Genomic DNA, 26767 nt, shown 5'->3' on the forward strand with positions numbered 1-26767 from the left:
ACCGGACTTGAATCAAGTAGAGCACGTGTGGGACATGCTTGGCAGATAAGTTGCAGCCCGTCAACCTCCTCCTATGTCTACCGGAAGTTCGGAGAGCATTGCTTTTTGAGTGGTGTAATATCCCCCAAGATCAGATTGATAATTTGATACTCAGCATGCCTAGGCGTTGTAAGGACTGTATTGCATCGTCTGGGAGACATACAATGTATTCACAATCATACCAACCATGTGATATTGGTTTTTTGTAAATAGGTTTTTTTTTTTTTTTTTTTTTTTAATTTGCTCCGGGGAGAAAAAATCGCTAATGTTTTTAATAATATCAAACATATAGCATCTTTTTTTTTTTTTGCTCTTTACCTTTTGTTTTATAAATAAGCTTTACAAATAAGTCAAATTTGTTTTGCTTCTAACTCTTCCTTTGCCTGATTTTGCATTATCCTTAATTTATGGACATGAGTGTATATGCATGAAAACAAAATTACTAATACAAAATGTAAAAGATAATTAAGCCATAATTATCTCTAGGTAAATAAATTCCAATTTTAAAATTCTGCTGTGCATGCAATAATTCAAAACAAGGATTGACACAAAAGACGACAGCCCTCTTTGCCGAGCAAGTAAGATGCATCACACATCAGGAAAGCTGATGTCTCTCCCTGTCTGTAATAATGCTGTAAAGTTATTTTTTAATTAATCAAAAAAGCCAATGTTAAGTTTTAAAATAAATATAAAAAAGGGCAACTGGTCTGAGTTTTTTCTATTGTGGAAGTTCGGCAACGTTACACCCACTATAGTCAGCTAGATGTGTTTTCGCACATTCTTTTAAGGGAAAAAAAAAGTAAATGAAAACATTGAGCTGGATGCACCCACATTCTAATAATGAAAAACGCAAAGAATAAAAATGAAAACAACAAAAAAAGGAATTCCTGACAAAATAAACAAACACACTGTTATCCTTTTGACTTAAAGAGCTACACTAATAAATCTATTAAAACTAGAATCACAGAACAGAAATATACTCATATATGAAGGTCGAAAATCACGACTTAACCTGATGTGAAAACAGTTACCGTTTAGCACCATCTACTGGCATTTAAAAATTCAAATAAACCATTTCGTGTCCAAATTATGCATATGTGACGCTGGGCTGAAAAGACTGATCGAAGCTCTTCGAGTATAAGTGATGCTGGGCTGGTAAGAGTGGAATCGTTGTGTCGCACCTACAGGACATTGGTCTTGAACGGGTTAACTACTAGCAAGCTTTTAAACCTAAGATGTTTGAAGAAACATTTATAACAATAAAATCAGTTGATCATTACTATAATATATACTGTTAATGCTACACTTCAATAGCACTTGACCTTTTGGTTTTAACTTAAAATTACCAATCACATTAATGTTCTATCAATTTTACTTAGCTGATGATCTGAAGACGCTTCAAAATCTTTTATACATATACTGGCAACACATTAGTTTCAGCTTTTGCGTCAAGATTTTATTCAATTACATTGTTTTCAACATTAATCTTTTTTACCATACATTATCTAATGAAGTAATCTTATACTACCAGAATTCACAGTTTGACACAGTATCAATACAGAAATCAACATTTTGCTTATCAGTTTCAAAATCATTCTCTTTTCGGCAACTATTGTTTTTCACGGTTCTGCACATAGCTGCAAAATATTTTTTACTTTTGCTCTTAGGACACAATTTTTGACAAGCAATCATACTTTTATATTTGTTTCCATGCATTTTGTATTGAAACACATTATCACTCTGCTGTTCTCTTTATACTGTTTTTTTCCCCTTTTTGTGTGTGTGTTTTAACTATTTTTCATGATTTCATGGACTTATGGAGCAGTTGTTACTGTCTCAAAGAGTGAAGGCTGCTGGTCTTTGCTGCTTTCTTTAACATCAGGTCTGGTTCCCTGAAAAACTGTTCCAGCAGAGATTTTTTATAGGAACCAGAAATAATCGATCTCTAGTTAGCCAGTGTTCTTCCCAAAAGTCTAATATCTTAGACATTACTAAGTAAATGTATAACTCTCGACCCCGTTGGGAACAGAAAAACTATTTTAATCTTTCAAATACATTAAAAGACCGACTATTTGGCATTCAAGTAGCTGTAATATTTTAGAATTTTAGAAAAATTTTCCCTAAAAAAAATTTAATAAGTGAGAGATTTCTTATGCCATTATAGAGATTATAATACTATTAACACTGTAACTTCTTGTTTAGTTTGTTCCACTTAATAACTTCTATACTTTCAAAGTAGACTAAACTAATAAGTATGCCTCAAATAAATTCAAAATTGTGTTTAAAAACAGTTCACATGACATTAAGCTAGCACAACAACATGTGCATCACAACAATAGAATATCATAACCATTACAGTTATAGTTATTTTAAATATACATCACATCCCTTCCTCCAGTTTATAAACAATAATAAAAATTACAAATAACATCAATACAAGTACGTTCACAATATGCCATACAAAGTTACATAAAAATGATATATGCTATGTGTTATATTATTTTATTCCATGACAAAGTTTCTATACCTTGAAGGTTGTCTAATCAACCGTACACTTCTTGTTACTGTATTATTGGACAAATTATTTTGTTGATTTCCTATATTAATAGGCACAGAAAGATTATCAGGGCTTCCATTTGAATTTTTTTCCTTATCTACTAATATATCATCATAATCATTACTAACTTTGTAAGGTGAATTTGAAAATTTTATATGGAGTCTGTTTCTTCATAATATTTCTCCATTTGAATTTCTTACAATATAGGATCTAGGAGCTTTATGTTTTGAAATGATTTCACCTTTATCCCATTCCCCAGTTCTAAAGTTGAACAAGGTTATAATATCTCCAGGTTTTAACTCGGGCAGTTTCTGTGCAGTTCATCGTAATAATATTTTTGCCTAGCCTGAAGTGCACAAAATGTAGTAGTATTTTAAAAATTTATTACTGATAGGTAATTTTGTCCTTAATTTTCTATTAAATAAAACTTATGCAGGAGACAAATTTATTCCACTAATTGGGACCTACACTTAAATCTTATAATCTACACTTAAATCTTGCCCTTTTCTCATGATATTTTTCACTATTCCTACAGCTTTCTCAGCCAGCCCTTTACTTTGAGGATATCTGGGGCTACTAAATTTAAGTTCAAAATCCCAATCCTCAGAAAGTTTCTTAAATAAGTAGCTATTACAGGGATTATTGTCGCAAACGACTTCATTTGCAATACCATACCTGGCAAAGATGCATTTTAACTTTGTCACAATTTCATTTACTGTCTTATCTTTTATGTTAGAAACTGCAATCCATTTAGAGTAATAATCGATAACTACTAAGTAATTTTGATTACCAAATTGCAAGATATCGAGGGCAATTTTTTTGAATGGTTTAGTTGGAATTTCATGTTGCATTAGAGGTTCTTTTTGATTTATATTTCTGAATTTTTCACATTTGAAAACAAGCTGCTCAATGTCATTTGCCATACCTGGCCAGTAAAAAATTTCACGGGCTCTAATTTTACATTTCTCAATTCCAAAATGCACTTCAGGAATTAACTGCAACATATCTTTTCTCAAACCGTAAGGTACAACTAATTTTTCATTAAGTAACAAGTCATTATTAATATAAAGATCATTTTTAACTTTAAAGTAAGATTTTACACTACTATCTACTTTTTTGTAACATTTAGGTTAACCCTCTTTAATATATTTCATAACTATTTGCAAATCTGGATCTGATTCAGTTTCTTTCCTAAATTGCACCACTTTTCTTTCACTTATAGGCAAATATTTTGAAATAATGGGAACAACATTTCAGGTTCATCACTAGTAATTTCATTCACAGGATATGCACGTGACAAAGTGTCATCAAAAAAGCATTTGATTTCCTGGAACATAATTTATCTCAAAATCATACTTTAGTAATTTTAAGATCATCCTTTCCATTCTAGAAAAGATTTTATGCAATGGTTCCTTAACAATTGCCATTAAAGGCTTATCACTTTGTACTATGACTTTTCGTCCATAAACAAAATTGTGGTACTTTTCAAAAGAAAATACTATGAGCAATAGCTCTTTTTCGATCTGTGCATAGTTTTTTTCACTGTTAGTCAGGCTGCGAGACACAAATGATACAGGCTTACCCTTTTGAATTAGACACAATCCTAGGCTATCGTTTGAACTATCACACTGTATAATTATATCCTCATTACCACTGAAAACTTTAAAGTCGCTGAACAGTGGTAGTTTGGTCCGAGGTTCGAATCCTGCAAACGGGCTGGCTACATGGGCATTTTCGTGTTTTTTTCCCATGTGTAACGTGTATACAAGCCAGTTTCCCTTAGAAAGTCCTCCACGAAGGCATCCCTCCCCTTAAGCAGATAGCCCTAGTGTGCTTAGCCGTGATTAAATAAACCAAACCAAACCACTGAAAACTTTTTAAATTTGGAACTTTAGTTAGCAGTTGTTTGATGTTGTTAAATGACTCTTCCTGAGTCTCTTCCCAGTTAAATTCTACCTTTTCTTGAATAATTTCTCTTAAAGGAGCAGTAACTTTAGATACATTAGGCATGAATTTTGACAGAAAATTTAACATTCCTTACAACCTCCTTACTTCAGTTTTTAATTTTGGTGTTGGCATATCAATAATTGCTTTAATATGACTAGGATCAGCTTTTACACCTGACTCAGAAATAATTTGGCCTACATATTTGACTTCCGGTACCCTATATTGTAATCTATCATGATTAAATTTTATATTTAGAGACCTAGCTCTTTCAAGAACCATAGAGAATTATATCAGGAGTAACCTCATCAGATCCTGCAATTATGATATCAAAATAAACTTCCACACCCTTAATATCACCAAATAATTTTTGGTTTCTTTTCTGAAATATTTCTGGGGCAGAGGATATTCCAAATGGCATTTTATTAAATTTATATCTTACATAAGGGGTATTAAATGTACATAGTTCAGAACTAGTTTCATTAACTGAAAATATTTTTTTTTACCTTCTAACCTACTAATTATATCATCTGGAGAAGGAATCTAATAGTGTTCCATTTCAATTAGTTTATTTAGATCTCTAGGATCCAAGCATAATCTAAGATTGCCATTAGGTTTTTCAATTATAACCAAACTTTGAACCCACTCAGTTGGTTTATTTACTTTCAATACTATCCCTTCTCTTTCAAGTTTATTTAAAGTATCTTTTAATTTAGACTGTAAAGCCTGAGGAACATGTTTAGGGGGGTATTACTGGTATTGCATCATCTTTAAGGGTTATATGATATGGTTCATCAGGAAATTGCCCTGTACCTGTAAATACATCTTTATACTGAGCAGTGAAATCATTTTTATTAATGGTATTCCACTTAAAGGAGTCAATCCTTTCAATTAGCTTTAATGCAGAATAAGCTGTTAACCCTAATATAGGCTTAGATCTTATATCAAGAACATAAAACTGTAACATCTTTAAGACTTTCAGTTGAACAATGAATTATAAGAGTACCTTCTGGTTTTAACTTAAAATTACCATATGCAGTTAAGAACAAATCAGTTAAGTTTAGACTTAAGTTTAATATTATTTAAAACATGTAAAGGCAAAATATTTACTTCTGCACCAGTATCTAACTTAAAATCAACCATGAAAGGCTTATTATTTACATACATTGTAATACTTTTCACCCATGTTTCACTTACCTTGTGAATATCCTTATTTACATCATCAATAGAATTTTTTAGTTCTTTGATTGATTTTGCACTTATTTTAAATTCACTATACCCCTTTACTGGTGGATCTATCATTACAGAGTCAACAAATACACTATGTTCGCTATATATACCAAGTTTGTTATTTGGTATTCCAACTTCATAAATGTTCTTGGGACACCTCACAGCAAAGTGGTTCTTTACTTTGCATTTCGCTCACATCTTTTCGAAAGATGGACAGTCCCGATATTTGTGCCTTCTTCTGCACTTCTTGCAGTCATATTCTAGTGCTGATTGCTTCTGCTGCGACGACAACTTCAGTGGCACTGTTTTGATTGATGCTGCTGTTTTCTATATTTCTTCACACTGTTCACAGTAGCTGCATCATCTTTCATGTTCCGGAGTTGCTCTTTGCTTGTTTCAGTGGCACGGACTATTTCTATAGCTTTTTCTAATCCCAGGTTAGATTCTCGAAGCAAACGTTCTGTCAGACTCCTATCCCGAATGCCTAATACAATACAGTCACGAATCGATCCATTTTCTTGTTTAACAAACTTGCAAGTTGAAGCTAAAGTCTTTAAATGAGTGACATAAAATTCAGTTGTTTGTCCTTCTTGCTGGCTACACGAAAGGAATTTGTAACATTCATATACAACATTCTGCCGTGGTGAACAGTAATCTTCAAAAGACTTCAAAATCTCTTTGTACTTCTCTTTATTCTCAGGTGGCTCAAATCGAAACGTGTTATAAATTTGGAGTCCTTCAGTACCGGGTAAATTCAAAAGAATTGCAATTTTAGTCTTATCTGGCTTGGCATTTTTTTCCGTTGAGTTTTCTAGCTCTTGCTTCCAGTTTTCTTTAACGTTTCCGACGGAGAATGTCAGCGCAGCAGGTTGTCTGAAATCCATTTTGCCCCTGACATCATGTAATTTCTTGTGTAGTTTGTTCCACTTAATAACTTCTATACTTTCAAAGTAGACTCAACTAATTAGTATGGCTCACATAAATTCAGAATTTTATTTAAAAACAGTTCTCATGACATTAAGCTAGCACAACACATGCATCACAACAACGGAATAGCATAGCATGAACGCCGTTACAGTTATAGTTATTTTAAATATAAATCACAAACACACATTGTCACCAAAACAGTGTGATTTAACACCAATAATATATAAACATAATATCACAATGCAATTATAAGAAATTTGTTTTGGTTTAATGTAAACTTCTCAGTAAACCAGTTTTATTTTTGTATATAATTTCTACTTTTTCTCACATTTTGGAAAAAATTATTAATATTTGGAACAGCATGAAGCTGAGTATTTTAAAATTACAGGATTCATGCATTAAAAAAAAAAAAAAAAACCCACAATGCATGGCTTTGGAAATGGACAAACAATGGTAATGTAATGTGAAAAATTATGATAAGCAATTTAAGCTGTCTTGTATACTATATCTGTAATCTGTATCACTTTGTTATCTAAGTGAAATACAATCTGCTCATTTAAACTTCTGCTGGAATGATTGGTGACATCTTCCCCAACTTTTACAGTTATAAAGCTTTCATAATCAGATCAGATGTCTTACTTTCATGTTTAAGGCTAAATGCATGAGCATTTATGTCTGAAATACGTTTCTTTTCTCAAAATCTTATATAATTTAAATGTGAGCTTTTGATATTCAACTTTCTAACAAAGACGATGATTGTTTTTATAATTTTTTCAATTCGTTTCACTTTCTTATATTCACTTTATATATGTGATAAAACTTCTCCATTAATGAAATGAGATGACTTAGTGAGAGCTGCGTCGGATTGGTGTTGGAGAGGACTGCATCATAACTTGAAGAGTTTTCTGCATAGTTAGCGAGATAACACTCGAAGAACGCACATAATTTTATTTTTTGATAATTCACATTATCACTCTGGGTGCCTTATGCACCTCTCAATTCTGTACAGCCTACATTTTCTTAAAGAATAGACTAAATTTAGAAAAGTAACTCTACGAGGCTAGCGGTAATGCAAGGCAGCGACACGGCACAGAGAAGAGACGGAAGAGATAGAGTTGTGACGCAACTGACCTTTTTATACCAAATTCCATTTCAGATCACATGACACTTTAATGTAGAGGATTTTGGGTTCAGATTTCATCGATAAGTTCGCATCAGAACTGCCAGGAGACAAATTTATTGCTGTTTTTTTTTTTTAGAATAAAATGGAAGTTAAATTGCTATTATTAATTTATTATTTGAAAGCTAGATTTTATATTTTACATATTAGATATTTTATATTTTACATATCCCCCCTCTTTGAAGAAGAAAAGGGATAGGTGAGAGAACAAAGGTTTTTGGAAAGAAAGCATTGAAGAAAATGAAGAGAAATAATTTGAAAAGTACAATCCTGAAATTTTCAGCAAAGTAATTATTTACATAATTGCAAAATATAAACTTGGATAATATTTTAAAGTCCTATTAAAGTTTTTTCAGTCCAAAAGTCTTTTTGTTTTAGAGTCCAATTAATTAAATTTTTTTTTTCAGGGAAGGCTTTGCGCAGTTGTAAAAATTTTGCACACACATAGTACGTATTTTGAATATTTACAACAAATTTCAAAGCATGACTAATTTTCGATATTTTGACATCATAAATTTTATGATAGTATTACTAAAATTATAATTTCTACTAATATTGTTACCTATTTTAATTTTCTTATTTTACAGAAAACTAGAAGATCTCCTTCAGCTTTCTCTAATACAGACATTTCCATCTATTAGGGAAAACCACTTAAAACTGACTTGTGTATTATCCTGAGTGGTTAAGGCTTGCTTTGGCCAGTTGCTTATAAAGGCCTCCGTTCCTTGTTGAAAGGCAACTGGCCTTTTTGAACTGCACTACATTCCATTTATAAAAATTCCGTTTATATAAAAAAACTCCATGCACTCCATTTATATAAAAAATAATTATATGAAAAAATTACTAAGTGGTAACCTTAGTTTATATTTTCTGATATGAGGAGGGTAAAAGGAAGAAATAACAGAGGTAAAAAGTGGGCTTCTGTTTCGAACCAGCACTCCCTCTACATGCAATTATCCTCTTTAGTAATTTTATATTCATTTTAAGTAACATATTTTCTACATTATATTCAAAACAGAATTCTATATGCACTTTTTCTATACCAGTTTTTCAAAATTAACTCGTTCATTTTTCAGATTTAGCTCAAAAATTCAAATTTAAAATAATAATCTCATTTCTATTTATTACTACAATAATTTTAGTAAACTTAGATAAAATAATTATAAATCTTTATATTCGTTTTAACTATATAAAACATAATTACGAAAAACTACTCTTTTTTTTTAATCATAAAATTCTAATCGTTTTCATAAAAATCATACTAAATTTTTAAAATCTAATGCAAATAACATTAGATACCTAAATTTCAAAGCAGTACTTAATTAAAAATCACTTACTTCGTGATAATGAAAAACATTTGGCATGCATCATTTACACAATAACATTAAATAAACTCTCAAAATTTGTAAATTAAAAGTCGTATTGGAAATATTGAGTCATTTTTTTAAACAATATTTTTTTGCTTTTGCAAATCGATACAATTTCAGGAATGTTACATTTTACACATCCTACATTTAGATGTAAAATTTAAAATCTGTTGCATAATTTGCATTTTTGCACCGCTGAAAGGAATGTCAATTCATAATATAGTCGATAAAATAGCTAAACAATAAAGATTAATACGAAGATAGATCTCACTCACTAAAAACAGTTTTAGACAAAATAACTTTGAAATGCTTGTTAATGTATGAAGATGGATATTTTCTTTTTTTACTTCGTCTTGTTGATCACTCGTTATACAGCAGAGGTAGACTGGAAATTTAATCAGTAGACAGCCAGGGAAAATATTTTTTTCCCCTTTTTTCTTGATATTGATAGACAACTGAACACTTTTAAATTCACAATTCCATGAACCAATGTTCAATCAAGAATGGATCATTTTGCACGAGTTTGACTGCGCCATTCATTATATGTGATAAAACTGCTCCATTATTGAAATAAGATCACTTAGAGTTGCAATGGATTGGCGTCTGAGAGAACTGCATCATAACTTGAAGACTTTGCTGTGTAGTTAGCGAGATGACACTCCAAGAACTCACACAACAGTAAATTCCATGCATAATTTCATTTTTCAATATTGCACATAATGATTGTGGGTGCGCTATGCACCTATCAATTCTGTATAGCTTGCATTTTCTTTCAAAAATGGACTAAATTTAGAAAAGTAACTCTTCTAGGATAGCGGCACTACGCAAGACAAAAGACAGAAGAGAAAGAGTTGTGATGCAACTGACCTTTTTATACCAAATTCAACTTCAGATCACCTGACACTTTAATGTACAGGATTTTGGGTTCAGATTTCATCGATAAGTGCACATCAGAACTGCAGGGAGACAAATTTATTTCTGTTTTTTTTTAGAATTAAACGGAAGTTAAATTGCTATTATTAATTTATTATTTGAAAGCTAGATTTTATATTTTACGTATGTATAACAAACCGGAATTTTCAATTATCCCGAGCTTTTATTGTACCACGTTCTCATTTAGATTACAGTAGTTCTTAAACATTTCCTTAACTTCGCCAAATTTTACTTTATTTCTACTTTTTAAAAGTACTGGTTTCTTAAAGTATGGAATATCTCCATACCTTCATCACCTAGAAGATTAAGCAAAATGGCTGTCTTTATAATATTCATCTTTGTTTCTTTATCAATCAGGTAGGTTTTAAACTTCTGTGTCCATTTGTTGCATGTGTCAGCTAAGTTCCTGCAGTAACTTGGCATAGTTTAGCCAAGCTGATTTCATGTGCATGCTGAAGTGCTTCCATTTTCAGTTGCAGTCAGACTACTTTGTTTTTATAGTCTATCCGGTTGTAATAAAAGCTTTCCGCCAAAATCTAATTCTTAATAAAGTTAGAAAAAAACATGAAAGCGGTACCTTTAGTGCGGGTAGTAATCACCGCCCAAATCTATGATTTTCTGTCAACATTTTGGTAGTTTTTCAAAGCATTCAGCCCTGAAACTTAGTGGCCGCGAGTCCAGAAACAGATCAATCTCATTTCAGGCATCATGTGCAGAATGGAAGATAGAACCAGAAAGATGTAGCTTCAGGTGTGAAAAAAGGTAGAAATCCGAAGGGGCAGTGTCGGAGCTATATGGTAGGTGTGACAAAAATCCCATTCGCGTCCACACCAGAGTCCAGCCGGTGAATGCAAACACATGTGGTTTTGCATTATCTTCATAGAACATTACCTTTTTGTGCCAGAACTCAGTTCGACATTTTTCCTTGATAGCAGCATCAACAATGAACTAGCACCTCGCTGTACACCTTACTGTCAAGGGTTTTACCTTTTTCCAAATACTCTTTGTGGATAATACCATGGCAATCCCACAAGATACAAAGCATGATCTTTTTGTTAGTCAAACTGCACTTTGCCACGCTGTCAGCATGTTCACCGGGTGCAGACAACCCACTTTTCGCCAGTGTTTGAAAGTAAATTCACTTTTCATCACAAGTGATGATCCGATCCAGAATTTTGTCCTTGCTTTGATGTTCGAGTAGATTAGTGCAGGCTAAAACACGTCTGTCCTTATTTGTTTATGCATCACCCAGCAATTGAACTTGTACATCAATTTTATGAGATGCATAGTGCGACTAATTGACATGGCAGTAATATTTAACTCCTTAGTAATATCTCAATTGGTTGCATACTGATCTTCTTCCACAAGTTCTCACAGGCTGGCGTCATCAACATCAGTAGGCCGGCCAGATCACTGTGCTTCTGGAATGCCATAGTCCTTGTTTTTGAATTTTCGGCATCAAACTTTTAGTGTCATATGATAGAACATTAGTACCTAAAGCTGTACGTGTGGTTTGGTGACATTCTGTAGTTGATGTTTTGCAACAAAACTGGAATTAAATGATGGTTCGAATCTGGTATTATGATATTTCCATTTCGGACACTTTGTACTTAATAATAACAATATTTGTTTTACAAATTTCACAACACAGTCACTAAAGCAAGTCTTTTTCTTTTAAATGACGAAAATTGTTTGACAAAATATGATTAAATATGCCAATACGAACTATTTGTGCAGATGATATTTGCGGCGCAGAAAACTTTCATTAAAAACCATTATTTCACATTCCGTGAGTGATGCATAAAATTTCCAACAACAACCCAACTGCATCTTCAATTACAGAGTATTAAGGTAAAAACTATTGATACCATGTTGTGTGTGTGCTTGCTTGTTACACAGACAGCACTTAATTTCCATATTAAATGTGTTTCATGGAATGGTTGGCTACATAATGGATCTTAATGGTTTCTCCTCTGAATTCAAAGTAACCCATCTACTTGTTGTTTATCGCAATATTAAAAGATTCAGCATTTTATTTACATTAAACATCCAAAATAGTGATGATAGAAATCCATAATTATTCTTGACAGTTTTGGTGAGTAAATATTTCCTTTTGGTTTAAACTTTTTTTTTTCTAGTATATGATTTAAATTTTTAAAGTACATTATATGAAGTAATGAAATCTGATTTTTTCTGGTAGTCCTTACCATCTGCCATGTCCATATGCTTGATTCATAGATAGATACATTTTATGTTTTTAATAATTTCTAACATCTTTTGCATGATTTTAAAGAAAATGAAGCCATTTGTTTCTTAAAATACTTTTTTTTTAACTTGTGGTATCGAATAAAATTTTTTAAATCTTTAGATTTTTTGTTTTTATTAGACATGTTTGATCCATAACAAGTTTGAACATAAAATTATGTTTAAAAGTAGCTTGTGAGAAAGTGATGATTTATTATTTATTTACTGATGTGAACAAATATTTTGATTGTCAAAACTGTTTGTTCAGAAGTGATATACATAATGAATTTAATATATTTGCATATATTACTTGTTATTCTTCATTGTTTACTATGTCTATAATATTCAAAAATTGTGTTGTATTACAGAATATTTTGTGTGAAGTTATCCAACAGAGAGATATAGCTTTTTCAAAGTTCCAGAATTCTTCAAGCTTTGACCCCTTCAGTTTCAGGTGATATATGTAAATATTTTTATTCATTTGTTATTAATATGTAATTGACTCTGGTTGCTTTGGATATCTTGTCTCAGTTAATTAGCTGCTACTTAGTATAAAATTTAATATAAGTTATCAGTCAGACATTTTTATAAGTAATAAAATACCTAGGATGACTTATGTAATAAATGAGAATAAAGTAGGCATTTATAATTCTTTGAATTTAAAATATCTTTATTTTTACTTGTGAAACATTTTTAAGTTGACTATCCATTCAGACAGTTTTAATATTCTGTGAAGGTTATTGTTTTAAAAAAGATAACTTTGGTGATTATCAGTTTACATGATGCATTTATCCTACTCATGGCTTAAGTCTGTTAAAGAAAACTATTGAAGTAGTACTGTCGTGCAACATGCCAGGCTATTAATACCATTGTATTTAAAAAAAAAATATGAATTAATTGCAAAGATAGGTGTCATATAAGGTAGGAAAAACGTTCTAAGAACCCTTATAAATTTGGTGCAGTAACCACAAAAACACAAAGTTTCCATACTTGAATATATTTTTCAGTTAATCACTTCCTTTTCTAAAACAATTTGAACTTAATAAAATACAAAAATCATCTTTGTATTTTTTAGATTCTAACCTGATTGTTTCGACATGTTTGCATAATATAGATTAGATTTGATTTGAAGAAATTGCCATGATTTCATAATCTGTTCCTATGAAACATAACTCCCAACTCCTACGGTTTCCCGGTCGATCACCAAATCTGTTGGTTTTTAATTTTTAGTCTTTCCTGAGGAAAGCGTTTTTCAGCAATAAATGAAATCTAATAGTTTTAATTAAACTCAAGTTATGCAAATTAAGTTCTCTCAGCTTTTTTGATTTTCAGCGTTATTTTTCTCATTAAATTTTATTTCACCCAAATTGTCTTAATTTAGTACAGACATTTGTAGAACTTCAATGAATGAATATTCAGCCAATGTTTAATCAGTTATATTTGTATTTGTTTTGCATTAATATAGGGTACATCAAGTTTATCCATGCAGTAGTATTCAGCTCAAGATTTTAAAATTTTTTTAAGAATTCACATAATTTTCAACATATCCTTAAGTCATTCAGGAAATAAAATTCCCTGAAATTTTAAAAGGAATTTGTTCATGAAATGATTGTTTTAGTCTCAGTAATTGATACGCTCATGGATTTTGTATACATGAGCTCTGACTGCAATAATATGAAGAGGTTCAAGAAAATGGGGATATCTAATGCTTTTGATCGCATGTGATAAGATGAATGGAGATTCTAAATGTTGACAAAAACGATGACAAAAGTGATGATGGTGATGGCTTCAAACTGTGGCAAGTGATGCAGACAACCATTCAAGAGTAGTATTAAATGATTTCAAGCAGTCATTATTATTATCCTCTTATTAATAACATTGCATGACACAACTAATGAAAAAAATGTTGAAGCTCAACCACACAATGATCAGTTGTGAGATACCTTCAAGATTACATGAACAGTGATATATGAATGGAAGTTGTTTGTAATGAATTTGATATTTATCCTCATAGGTAAGAGCATTGCTAATTGGCTAGTGAAGTGGCTTATAAATATGCAAGGTCTATGCTATTTAAACTCTTCAATTAAACCCAGAGTGACTGAAGCCATGCAATAGTTTGAGGTTTCAAGGGAACATTAGGGTAAATTGGAAGAAATGGAAACAAAAGTGCTATACTTATGTGTTAGTATCTGATGGTAATGCTAAGTCGCCAGGCACTAAAGGCGTATATTATTCCATGTTATTAGTGAAAAAGCTCTAGAAAAATTTAATATATTTGATTTAAATGATGATAAAGCATACTGAAAAAGTAATTGGAGTTTTCGAAAATTATTGCATTCTGAAAGCAAATGGAAATAATATATATATATATTCCAAATGCCAACATACAGATGAATCATTCGTTCAATGATTTCTTAACAAAATTCAAGAAATTAGTAGTTACTGTAGATTTGCTGTGGTGAAGGTTACTTTTAACTAGTGAGACAGTAATAAGTGGTATTTTAAACAAAAGTCTCAAAGATTAAGGGAAGATCAGTTAACATTGGAGAAATGAATTAAAATATGTAAAGCTGTTGAATTAGCAGAAGTTCAGCTAAAAACATTAACTGAAGAAAATAAAATAGAAGTGATAAAGGGGAATGAAATTTTGCATTCAGGGGGGGACTCAAAGCATTTAATAATAAATACTGTGTTAAACAGATGCTACAAAATGTTAAATCATCTTCAAATTATAAAGAAAATTAGTTCAGTGATTTAAATCTGTGTGGAAAATGTGTAAATATTCATGAGTTATATAATTATCCAGATTAATAAGATTGTTTACCATGTAAAAAGGAAAATCACTTTTCTAAATGTGCAAAAATAAGTATGAACATTATCCAGAATAATTTAGAACATTGATCACTTCTCAATGATGAATATATTCTCAAAGTATCAAAGATAAGAATCAATTTTCTAAAGGTAGAGCTTAGGTTAAAAACTCAAACATATCTAAATACTTATATTTAAAGTTAGATACTGTTGCTCAGTGTAATGTACAGGGTTCGTAAAGTCCTTAAATTTTTCAAAAATGATTTTTGGTCCTTAAAAGTCCTTAATTTTGGTCAAAATGAATAAACGGTCCTTAATTTTGCTCATTTGACATTTCTTATCATTTCTAATGATTGCCATTCTAAGTGTGAAATGCGATTTCTCATGAATATGGAATTAAAATTACACAGCTCTTAACCAATCTGTTGGCGGATTTGCATTGCAAACGATAAAAAAAAACAATTAGCTACCCTAGGACGAAAGTATCAGGTGTCTGATTGGCTATTCACCCAATCTTTCGAAACAGGTGTTATCCATAAATTTATGCAGATTGTGATGAAAGCATGAAGCCGGAAGTTCTTTAAGAGGCGAAAGTGATGATGAAGGTGCTCAAGGGAAAAAAGGGGGGATTCTGAAAATATTTGCCAAAATTAGAACAATCCCAACCTGGAAGGCCACAACCCCTCCAACGCCAATAGGAACAAGATGCCTGGAAAGTGCGTTTTCAATAAACTGTGGCTTCATCAAGCTGACTACAAAGACTGGATGTTGATGGATGACAATCCTTATAAAGCTAAATGTGGTCTTTGTCTGAAACAAATTGAAATTTCTAGAATGGAACAGTCAGCGCTGAAAATTCACATGAAAGCTAAGTTTCGTTTTATCATTTCAATTTGTTTTTACACGGTTTTGCTTACCTTAATTTCTGTGTTTGTTTGAATTAAGCCATAAATTAATCTTTGATCACCTTCTACGGAGTTTATTCTCTTTTGCACAAATATGTATGGGATATTGGGATTATGAGTTTATTTCTGCAGAGGGTCTGTTATCGATTTTGCGGGAAATCTATTGGCTCCATTTCGATTTTAGGTCGCCAAGGGTAAATTCGGTAACGCTAGCCGAAAAAAAGTTAAGTTCGGAAATACATTTTGAAGCTTCAATAGACAATTAAGTATTTAATTTAATCCTATGCACAAGGTATCCGTTGCATAAGGGATTTGGCTACTTTTGGCAACTTTATGATGAGCAGTAAACGGGACATATATGATGAGTAGTTAAACGGGTCATTTTGGTGTTGGCGATAATTTTCAAAATTGTACCAAGGCTGCACCGTATACTAGAATTTTATTAAGTATTTTTATAAAAGGAATACTGCTTTCAGAAGAATTTTATTGAATTTTAATATCGCATCAGTTATCCAAATAGTTGGTCGATATAAAATTTCATTGTGATAATGATTGAAATTATCTTTTGTTATTAAGCTAATTTCACCTATTTATAACTAGAAATTAAAATAAAAGCTAAATCTTGAATAAAAAGTCAGTGTTGAAATGATAAGGAAGAAATAAAAGAAACGGAAGATTAATAAATTAAAAGAAAATGACCGATAAGCAGAATGGCTGCTACACGGAGAAAACGTGTTCATGGTATTGCCAATATAGCATTCTTATGGCAATTTTAGCGATGTAACGTAATCTCTGCAGGAATGCTTGCCTAGAATATTTCACGATGTCGCAATTTTTTGTCGATATAGTACATTTTTTAAGTGTTAATATATAGTGCGTAAGAAAAATTCATACATTTTTGTTTAACAATAAAACCAATTATTGCAGAATTTTTATCTTTGCTCCATCAGATAAAGAAATAATGTTTTAATTAAAATTTTCTGCTGTGAAGTTCTGCTGTTACCGATAGTTGCAAAATGTCTCAGCAGTTGAAAGAGCCATTGAAATATGGGATGACTTGCTACTATACGTTAAAAAAGTTGAAATGGGGCAGTTTAAAAAAAATTCATTGAAATCCTTCTCAAATATTTTGGAGGCAACTAAGGATAAAACATTTCTTATAAAATTAAATTTTTTTCTCTCTCTGTCGAAAATATTATTGCCTTTCCTTGAATATTATCAAAGCAATAAGCCACTTATTCCCTTTTTTGCTAAAGATATCTTAAAACTTGTAAATGATTGCTTTTAGCACTTTAAAATCAAAAAATAATTTAAAAATTAAACTAGTATTTCAATGGCGTCTTAAGAAATATAGAACTATGTAAACTTGCGCAATCTTGAAATCAGCGTGTACGCTAGATTTGGCGCACTGTTAAATGGGCGCGTTTGCTAGATTTGGCGCTTTTGCACGTACATTTTCGCTGCAATTTTTTTACGGCCCTCGAAACCGAATAGTACCGAAAATCTTTATAAATTTAATTTTAATGTTCCAAATTGTTATAATGATAAAAGTAAAGTTTATTTGGGATTCATTGCTGAGCAGCTAATGAATGATAAATGCCGCAAGAAGGACATTTCACAAGCTGCAAGTTTTGCATTGAAACAAGGTCAACAATGTGTCTTAACAATGGAACAACACTTAATGGCTAAATGTCCAATAAATTATTCTCTTATTCGAAATGCATCTTGTATAGACCCACAGTTGATGGCTAAAAGTCCAGGAAAAACCCAGAACAAAATGAAAATAGTTCTAACCGTATTAATGCGGAATAAACGTGTTTTACAAGATAATTGTGATGAAATTCTGCTGCAGTTTGGAGAGATTCTAGACAAAGTAGTTAAGACAAATTTAGATGAATTTTCTAGGATTTTCACTATTCTAAAGTATGGAAAATAGTGAAAATGATTCTTATCTTGTCACATGGACAGGCCTTTGTGGAAAGGGGCTTCTCTGTAAATAAAGAAGTTGAAATTGAAAATTTAAGTGACTCATTACACATTTCTCAACGCACAGTATTTGATTACGTAAAATATTCTGGGGGTATTCTTAATATCGAAATTAATGAAGAAATAAGATCAGCAGCTTCGATAGATGCTTTTAGCAGATGAAGCCGAGACCAGCAGGAACATTGATTTGTTTATCAAAACAAATGAACTTAGAAGAATAGTTAAAGAAAAGGAAATAGACATAAATAAATTAGATGTTAAAATATCTGAAAAAAATTTTAGATTTTAAAAAAGCATAAATGTTTTGTATCTTTTATTGCATAGTTTATTATTCTAGTATCTTTCAAAAAACCAAAGAAATAAATTGTATGTTTACAAATCTGTTATTTTAATCTGCAAAATATTCTTACATTGCAATTATAATAGTAGTTGACTGTGTTTAAATAAATATCAAATAAGTTAAATAATAATCATGTAAATCTCTAAAATATCTGTGGCTGTTATTAGTGTGAAATACACTTATACAAGATTTTCAAGAAATTATGTTCTTAATTTAATGTTATCTACTTCATAACTTATAGGGAGTTAGTTTAATTTTCAAATTTCTTTTATGTTAAGTATTAAATTGAATTTAATTAATAGTGCATAATACACACTTGTGTTAGTTTCTTAAATGGATAATTGCTTTATTCTATTCGTGTTGTTGATTTTTTTTTTTTTTTTTTTTTTTTCCCCTCTTGATAGGTTTTTAATTTTTTCTTTGATGGTCCTTAAAAGTCCTTAATTTTCATGTAAGGAAATGTATACGAACCCTGAATGTATTACCATTGCCTAAACTCGAAGGATAAATCTTTGAATCAAAAGTCTCTTTAATTAATAATAATGATTCTAGTATTGATGTAGTTGAAAATTGTAAGTTCTTATGTGAAACATCTATAGGTGGTAAAAATGAAGTAGATGTTCAAGCAGTAATATGCATTAAAACTCTTCCCACTATATTAGGTTGGCCTCCATTACAAAAATTAAATTTGATGGAAAGGACATGTACAGTAAATCTTGAATCCAATGGAAAGTAACCAGAATCTTTAAGTGACTATCAAGATTTATTTAAAGCAATAAAAATTTAAATGTTATACCTGTGACATTAAATTAAAACCAGAACCTGTTGGTAAAATAGATGCCTGTAGTAAAATTCCACTTAGCTTTATAATCCTTTAAAAAAGCAACCAACAAGAATTGGGAAAATGGTGCTATAAAAAAGTTAATCAACCTACACAACTTGTTTTCATTTCAACTGGAATACAGTGCAGTTGTAGTGAGGAAAAAAAAAGGATTAAAAAGATTGGTAGTTTAAGAGCATGCTTAGATCCTCAGTACCTAAAGTAAAACATACTGAGAGAATTTTATCACATACCAACCTTTGAAGAAATGTCATCTCGTATGTCATATTCAACAGTGTTAGCATTAGAAATGCAAATAAAGCATATTGGCTAATTAAGCTTTCAGATTCAGTTTGTGAGTTTGCTACATTTAATACTACATTGAGTAAATACTGTTTTTTAAGGTTTCCATTACCAGAAGTATTTCATAGAAGTTCTTTTTAAATCTTTAGTGGCATAGGAGTTCAAATATACATCTAGGTGGTTGATTAGTTTAGGGAAAAGATAAAGAGCATGATTTTAGATTAAAGAAGGTGCTAGAAAGAGTTAAAGAGAAGAATGCTAAATTTAATTTGAAAAATGTAAAGCTGGACTAAATGAATTCAAATTCATGGGACATATATTTAGTAAAAACAATTTAAAACCAGATAAACACAAAATTAAGGCTATTTTGGATATAAATCCACCAAAAAATGCCAGTGAAGTGAAACTTTCCTAGAAATAATTACATGTATTTCTACTTTCATATCTAATGCATCAGACTTGATATCAGGTTTAAAACATTTGTTAAAAAAAAGTTTGTTTTCAACTGGAATACAGTGCATAAAAAAAGATTTTTGGAAGATTTTTTTCCAGCAAGAAACAGAAGAAGGAAGAGAAATACAAGTCTTAAGAAAACTAATTAAAATTGGATACTCAGATATAAAATCTGTAGTTCCTAAACTATCAAAACTGTATTTGAACTTCAGAGAAGAACTGTGAGAAGCTAACAGATTTCTGCATAGTTAAAAAATTTTTTGTGTAGCTCTACATAGAAATTTACAAAAAGATATTTTAATTGGAATTCATTATGGTCATTTAAGGGTAGAAAATGCAAAAATAGAGCAATAGTATAGTAATCAGGAATGTCAAAAGAAATTCAAGATTAGGTTCTGATTTACCCAAAATTCAATTGTGAAATACAGAAGTTTATAGTATTTTAGATGCAAACAAAGCATTTGGGCAAATCAAACTGTCAGTTTCAAATTATATGCTTGCTGCATTTAATACTCCATTTGGTAGTTAATTTTTTTATGGCTGTTGTGTGGAATTTGTTTATCACCAAAAGTTTTTCTAAACGTATGGGTTATATAGATGGTCAAACATATATATATACACTGAAGAGCCAAAACATTGACCACCTACTCAATAATGCATTGCATGATCTTTGGCCTGCAAAACAGTGGCAACTTACCTTGGTATGGATATCACAAGTTCTTGGTAGGTAGATGGACACAGGTTGTGCCAAATGTCTAAGCAGCAATAACATATAGTTGAGGTATTCCAACATGGTGGTGTTTGAACTCTTTAGTTGCTGCTCCATATCCTCCCAAATATAGTGTATCAGGTTAAGATCCAGTGAATTAGGTGGCCAGGACATTAATTGGAATTCATCCTTATACTCCTTGAACCCCTTCAACACAATTCGAACCTCTTGACATAGGATGTTGCCCTGCTGGAAGATTCCATTTCCAGTTTTGAAGACATGCCATGAAAGGTAGCAGCAGATCCGCAGTTATGTTCAGAGAGTCCACAGCTTTAATGGCCTGTTTTCCCACAACTAAGGTTCCCAGAGCTGCCCATGAGAACGTTTCCTAAAGCATATACTGCCACCACCAGCCTGTGTATGACCTGTTGTATGTGGGAGAGGGGGAAACTGTTCACCTGAAATACAGGGTACCCTAACACGACCATCAATGTGATGAATGAGAAATCGTGATTCATCACACAAGGCAACTGTTTTCCACTTATCCATGATCCTATTTCGATGCTCCTAGGCACTCTGTTTGCATAGTTGACTATGATGCTTGGTCAAAAGAGTCACATGAGTGAGCAGTCCCATATCCAACAGTGTCTGCTGAACTGTAGGTTCTGAAACACTTGCACTTGGACCTGCATTATATTGGGCCATCAACTGAATAAACCTGTGGTGTTGATTTTGCTGTACCAAGTCGGACAGTCTGTGATGATGTTTTTCTTTGACGACATGTGAACGTCCAACACCATAACATCTACTCCTGGTTTTACTGTCATTTATCCACTTTGCATAAATACTAACAATGGCAGAAGTTGAACAACCTACCAGTTGTGCCCTTTCAGAGATATTTGTTCTGAGTCTTCAGGCCATTACAATCTGCCCGCTATCAAATTCTCTTAGATCAGCAGCCTTTCCTAACACTCATCAAAGTAAGTGAAAGAATGATTCCTTACCTTCTATAGCAGCATTTAAATACCATTCCCACGTAATCACACATGCTTCCCTTGTCATCTAGACGATTTCATTGAAAAATGTGTGGATGATCATAATGTTTTGGCCCATTAGTGTAGATAACTTGTTAGTTTGATAAAGAATTGAAAAAAAGGAAACATAATTTAAGATTAAAGAAGATAAAAAAAACAAAGGAACATATTTAAATAAATATAAATTTGGATTGAATAAAGTCAGTTACATGGACATACATATTTTTAAAGATTATTTCAAACCATATCCCAAAATTAAGGTTATTCCATGTCTAAAGGTACTAGAAACGTCAAGAAGTAAAAACCTTATGAATGAGTACATTGATTTATATGTAATATATCAGAATTGATAGTTTAAGATATTTATTGAAGAAACCAACTGTTTGGAATTGAAATATAATGTGTAAAGAAGTTTTTAGAAGACAAAGATGTCTTGATAAATAAGCCAATTTGCACTATTATGTTACAGATATTCCTATAGTACTGTATGTAGATGCATCACGAAAAGGAGTGGAAGCTGTCTTACTGAAGAATAATTTACTAGTGACATAGGCATTGAATGCATTAACAGATACATAGAAGGATTATGCTGAAATTGAAAAGGAAACATTTAATATTAATTATTGTTTCATGTGCAGATTTTAATAATATTATTTAATAGTAGTATTTAGCAGTCGTATTGTAAATCGATATTTTAACTATTATGTAAATAAAAGTGCACGTCTTATTAATAAAATAACAAGTTTTCATAGTTAAGAATTTGGCAGTGTCAGAAAAATGTAATTTTTATGTTTTGGATTGGGTTCTAAAGTTTGCAAAATGTTTAATGTCTGTAAGACTAAGATTGTTTTGTTTACATATATGTTGTGAATAAATACATTCTATAAGATATGCTGTTTTGTTGCTCCAGTTCTAACATAAAATAGCGGCATCCACAACGTACTTGAACCTGCTGTCTGCTGATTTGAATTTAAGGATCAAAATAGAATCATGATAAATTTAGTTGCTGATAAATCTAGAGTAGCATCTATAAAGAGACCTGCTATTCGAAGGATGGAGCTGTTGGGAGCATTTATTGCAGCCTGAAATCGATAGCAGAAGCGTTAAAGTAACCATTCATGGCATATTTCTGAAGCGATTCTATTATAGTGTTAACTTGGATAACAAACAATGAGGCCTGGAATAGCTTTGTCAGCACCAGAGTAAAAGAGATTCTTGAACTGTCGAAGATAGGTGGCATGTACCTCGTAAAATTTAAGAAACTTATTTTGTAAACTCTTAAACGCAGGAACTTGAAAATTACATTCTAAATGTAAATTAATTCTAAATTCTAAATGAATAGTTCAGAAGTTCTTATAAACTTCTCCAGCTTAAATGCCTTGTTGATTATTTCCTGAACATATATATTGTGAATAAATACATTCTTTATATAAGCTACTCTATTTTATTGATTCATTTCTAACATAAAATAGTGGTGTCCGTGACTGCGAAAGATTAATATTAAGTGTCCAAAATTATTTTAAGTAATAAATGGAAGTAAACAGAGCTTTTAATTGTAAAGATGACTAATCCAGCTAAAAAAAAAAAAACGGAAATTGGCAAGATTGTAAACGTCTTAGAGAAGTTGAAAAGAGAAAGAAGCAATCTACGCCATTCATTTCCTATGGCTTACAATCAATTTATAGGTCTGATGTCATTAAAAGAATTTGAATGTAAGAAAATTCATTCTCTTCACAATAAGATTATTGATAAATATTTATTTAATACTGATGATCAGTTAAATGAATTAATTGAATTTACCAATGAAGAATTTAATATAACAGAGTTATATAAATTCCTAAATATTGAAATTGAGTTTAAGAATTATTCTAAAGATTAGTATCAGTGATTAGCGAAGATAATTTAATACTTCTAAAATTAAACTTAGAAGAATACGATGTAATACCAAAAAATTGGGTAGCTTTTTAGGGCCATTTTTCATGCATACATGAAGCTAAATGTGTAAAAGAAAAAGGTAAGTTTCAGTACTTGTTATCTTTGTTGAAACCTAAATCAAGTGCTGAAGATGTAGTAGACAGCTATCAGCCTTCTAAAGAGAATTTTCCTAAAATGGTGGAACATTTAAAATCTCATTTTGACAGGTATGATTTGTTGATTGAAGTCTATATTTGAAATTAACCAACTTTGCTGACTAATCACTCAAGTATAAAAATTGAGCATTCTCCATGATTGATTAGAAACTTACTTATGAGCATTAGAAACATTCCGTGCAACAACTGAAAACTATTCAGTTATATTATACCCAGTAGTAGAGTCTTGTTTGCCAACTGATATTCTTAAAGAATGGGATAAGCACAGATTAAATAGAGAAGCAGATACCGATTCTTCACATTTGATTAAAGAAAAGCTGTTAGAAAAGTTGATGACATTTTTATGCAGTAAGGTAGAACGAAAAGGGCATCTCATGTTTCCAGAATGTGTGGTTATATCGCATTCAAAAGCCATAAAACTGCAGCAAGATATACAAGAAGCTGCCTGGCCTTCCACATTGACTATTGTCTCCATAATCTTCAAGTTATAAACCAATTAAATTGCTTATTTTGCAACAAAAATCATAATAGCTTTTATTGTGCAAAAACAGCCCATATGTCATTACATGAAGAGATATAGTTGTATAGAAAAGGTGTTGCCTGGTCTGTTTAGAAGCTGGTCACATGGCAAAATCATGCTGAAGTTTTTTTAAATGCATAATAGGTAATAGAAGGCAAATAATATGCAATAGAAGGCAGAATTTAGCAAAGAGGATTCGAAAAATGCTGGAGATACAAGTTCTATGAAGTTATTTTGTAAAATTATGTATATAAAAACTGTCACAGTTAGAGTTCAACAAAAGAAAAATTGAGATATATAAGAGCATTGTGAGACAACAGCTGGCATCAGTCTTGCAGAATTGAAACTGCTGCCCAGAATGCCTGTTGTTATGCATCTTAATGCTGTGAAGATCAAAATAGGATCATGATAAATTTAGCTGGTGCTAAATCCAGAGTAGCACCTGTAAAGAGACCACCATCTACCATTCCAAGAAGGGAACTGTTAAAAGCTTTGTATTGCAGCCTGATTAGTCAAATCTATGGTAGGAAGGTTTAAGTTGCCATTCAAGACATATTTATGGACTGTTTTGTAAGGTACAACTAAGGTACTCACTTTGATAACAAACAATGAACCTTGCAACACCTTGTTGGCAACAGTGTAAGAGATTCATGAACTGACTAGTGTTGAAGACTGGTGGTATGTAATCGGTGAAATGGAGCCAGTAGATTTGCCATCTTGTTCAGGTGCACAAAAGTAGTGTTAATTCATTAAGACATCTGTCTTTGCAGCTCAATTGTCAGTCAAGCGCTTCACATTTTAACTGAAAGTTTATTTCACTTTCATAGCTCTTCAAATAATTCTGACCTCATTTCATAGGTAGGATTAGCTTTATAAGAAATAGGGAAATTTTTCACATCTTAGCTTTTTGAGGTTTTCTAACAATAACCTATGAAGCTTTGTGTCATCCATGTTGACACGTACAAGAACTGTGATATGCACTTTTGGCAATTAACTGCCAGTGTGTGTTAGGTTTTTAACACTTGGTTTGGCATCAGCTTATAGAACAGGTTATCTTTGTCGGCACTGAAAGTGTTTTATTTGTGATGACAAGAGACATCATGTTAGACATTCCTCCATTTCTGAATATCAAAATTTGAAGCATTTTCTAATTCTCCAACAGTTTTTGTGGAAAAAAATATTGTTAAAATTATCTTATCAAATCAGTCATTTAAAGACAAGGCAGTCTTTCTAAAGAGTTTGGCAAATTCATTAGCTTTTTTCTGATGCATTTGTGTAAATCTTAGCATATTGTGACATTTGTAGCAAAAGAAGAGAAACATGTCTGTCAGAAATAGCCATAAGGTTTGATGCATTTGATTTTCAGACATGTGGAGGTTCTTTGCAGCCATATAAAATAACATTAAACATAGAAGTCATTGGACAGGATACAAATCTTTGCTCTTATAGCTGGTGCTTCATTATAAACTTGATTAGCTATAATAGGGTAAGTCATGGTTTGACTGTTTAAATCTCAGTTTCCATATTAAAATGTACAAATAACAGAATCCATGCGAATCATTTGAGATCGTGTTTTTCAATAATAAAACTTTTGAATGCACTCTTAGTTAAAGCATATTGTTGACCTAAAACTATCAGTAACTTTGGACTGATTTGTAAACGTTATGATGGTTAATAACTAAATATGTTAAGAAATTTTTTCATAATTTTCATTATGTAGCTTTTTAATTTTTTTTTATTATTATTCATGAATAGTGTAAAAGTTTTGATACATGTATTAAAAAGTAATTGTTTTTAATTACTTCCACATTTCAGTGCGTAGAAATCTTTATTGTTTATGAAGTGTCAATGAATATTGTTTGTACTGTTGGATTAATGAGTGTTAAATCATTTATTTCAAATTCATGAAACTAATGCTTTGTTTTTTATTTTTTATAAATATTGTGTAATACTTTTCTTTTCATGAACTTTTCTAAATATGAAACTGTTTTCTTTCAGATCAAATTTTCAAAAATTCCACTCTGCTGAAAAGTACTCAAATGTAGAATGTGAATCATACCAAAAGCAAAGAAATTTAAATTTTATAAGAAAGTCTATTGAGCAAACTTGCACAGTTGACAGTAAATCCTCAAAAGTATCTTCAGATTCTGCTAGTGACATTAGACTCCTAAAAAAAGAAATAGTTGTTTTAAGCAAAGCACTAGAAATGGAAGTAGAAAAGCGGGAAAGAATGGAAGAGAAATGCAAGAGGTAATTTCTTACAAATTTTTTATTACTCTTTTGCTTCAGGATCTGAATTTGGTTTCATATTGCTTGGTTCAAACAAGAAGTAACAAGTTTTATATAAAATATTTCTAAATTTACCAGTAGCT

At 31.3% G+C, this 26767-nt stretch overlaps 1 protein-coding gene across 6 annotated transcripts in view; it reads left to right on the top strand.

Annotated features, from left to right (window-relative positions):
• Positions 1–26767, top strand: part of LOC118195404 (uncharacterized) — a 180407-nt gene that overhangs the window by 138571 nt on the left and 15069 nt on the right. For 5 of the 6 annotated variants that reach the window (XM_085807068.1, XM_085807066.1, XM_085807069.1 and 2 more), the window contains 2 exons: positions 12790–12875; positions 26394–26645. In XM_085807068.1, coding sequence (XP_085663194.1) covers positions 12790–12875; positions 26394–26645 — 338 coding nt within the window. Of the gene's footprint in view, positions 1–12789; positions 12885–26393; positions 26646–26767 lie in introns of those variants that run through there. The other variant, XM_085807071.1, reaches the window with a different exon arrangement.

The sequence above is a fragment of the Stegodyphus dumicola genome, chromosome X1, assembly GCF_044657685.1.
Source record: "Stegodyphus dumicola isolate Sdum_Otavi_A_Nest chromosome X1, ASM4465768v1".
In the NCBI taxonomy this organism is placed as follows: domain Eukaryota; kingdom Metazoa; phylum Arthropoda; class Arachnida; order Araneae; family Eresidae; genus Stegodyphus; species Stegodyphus dumicola.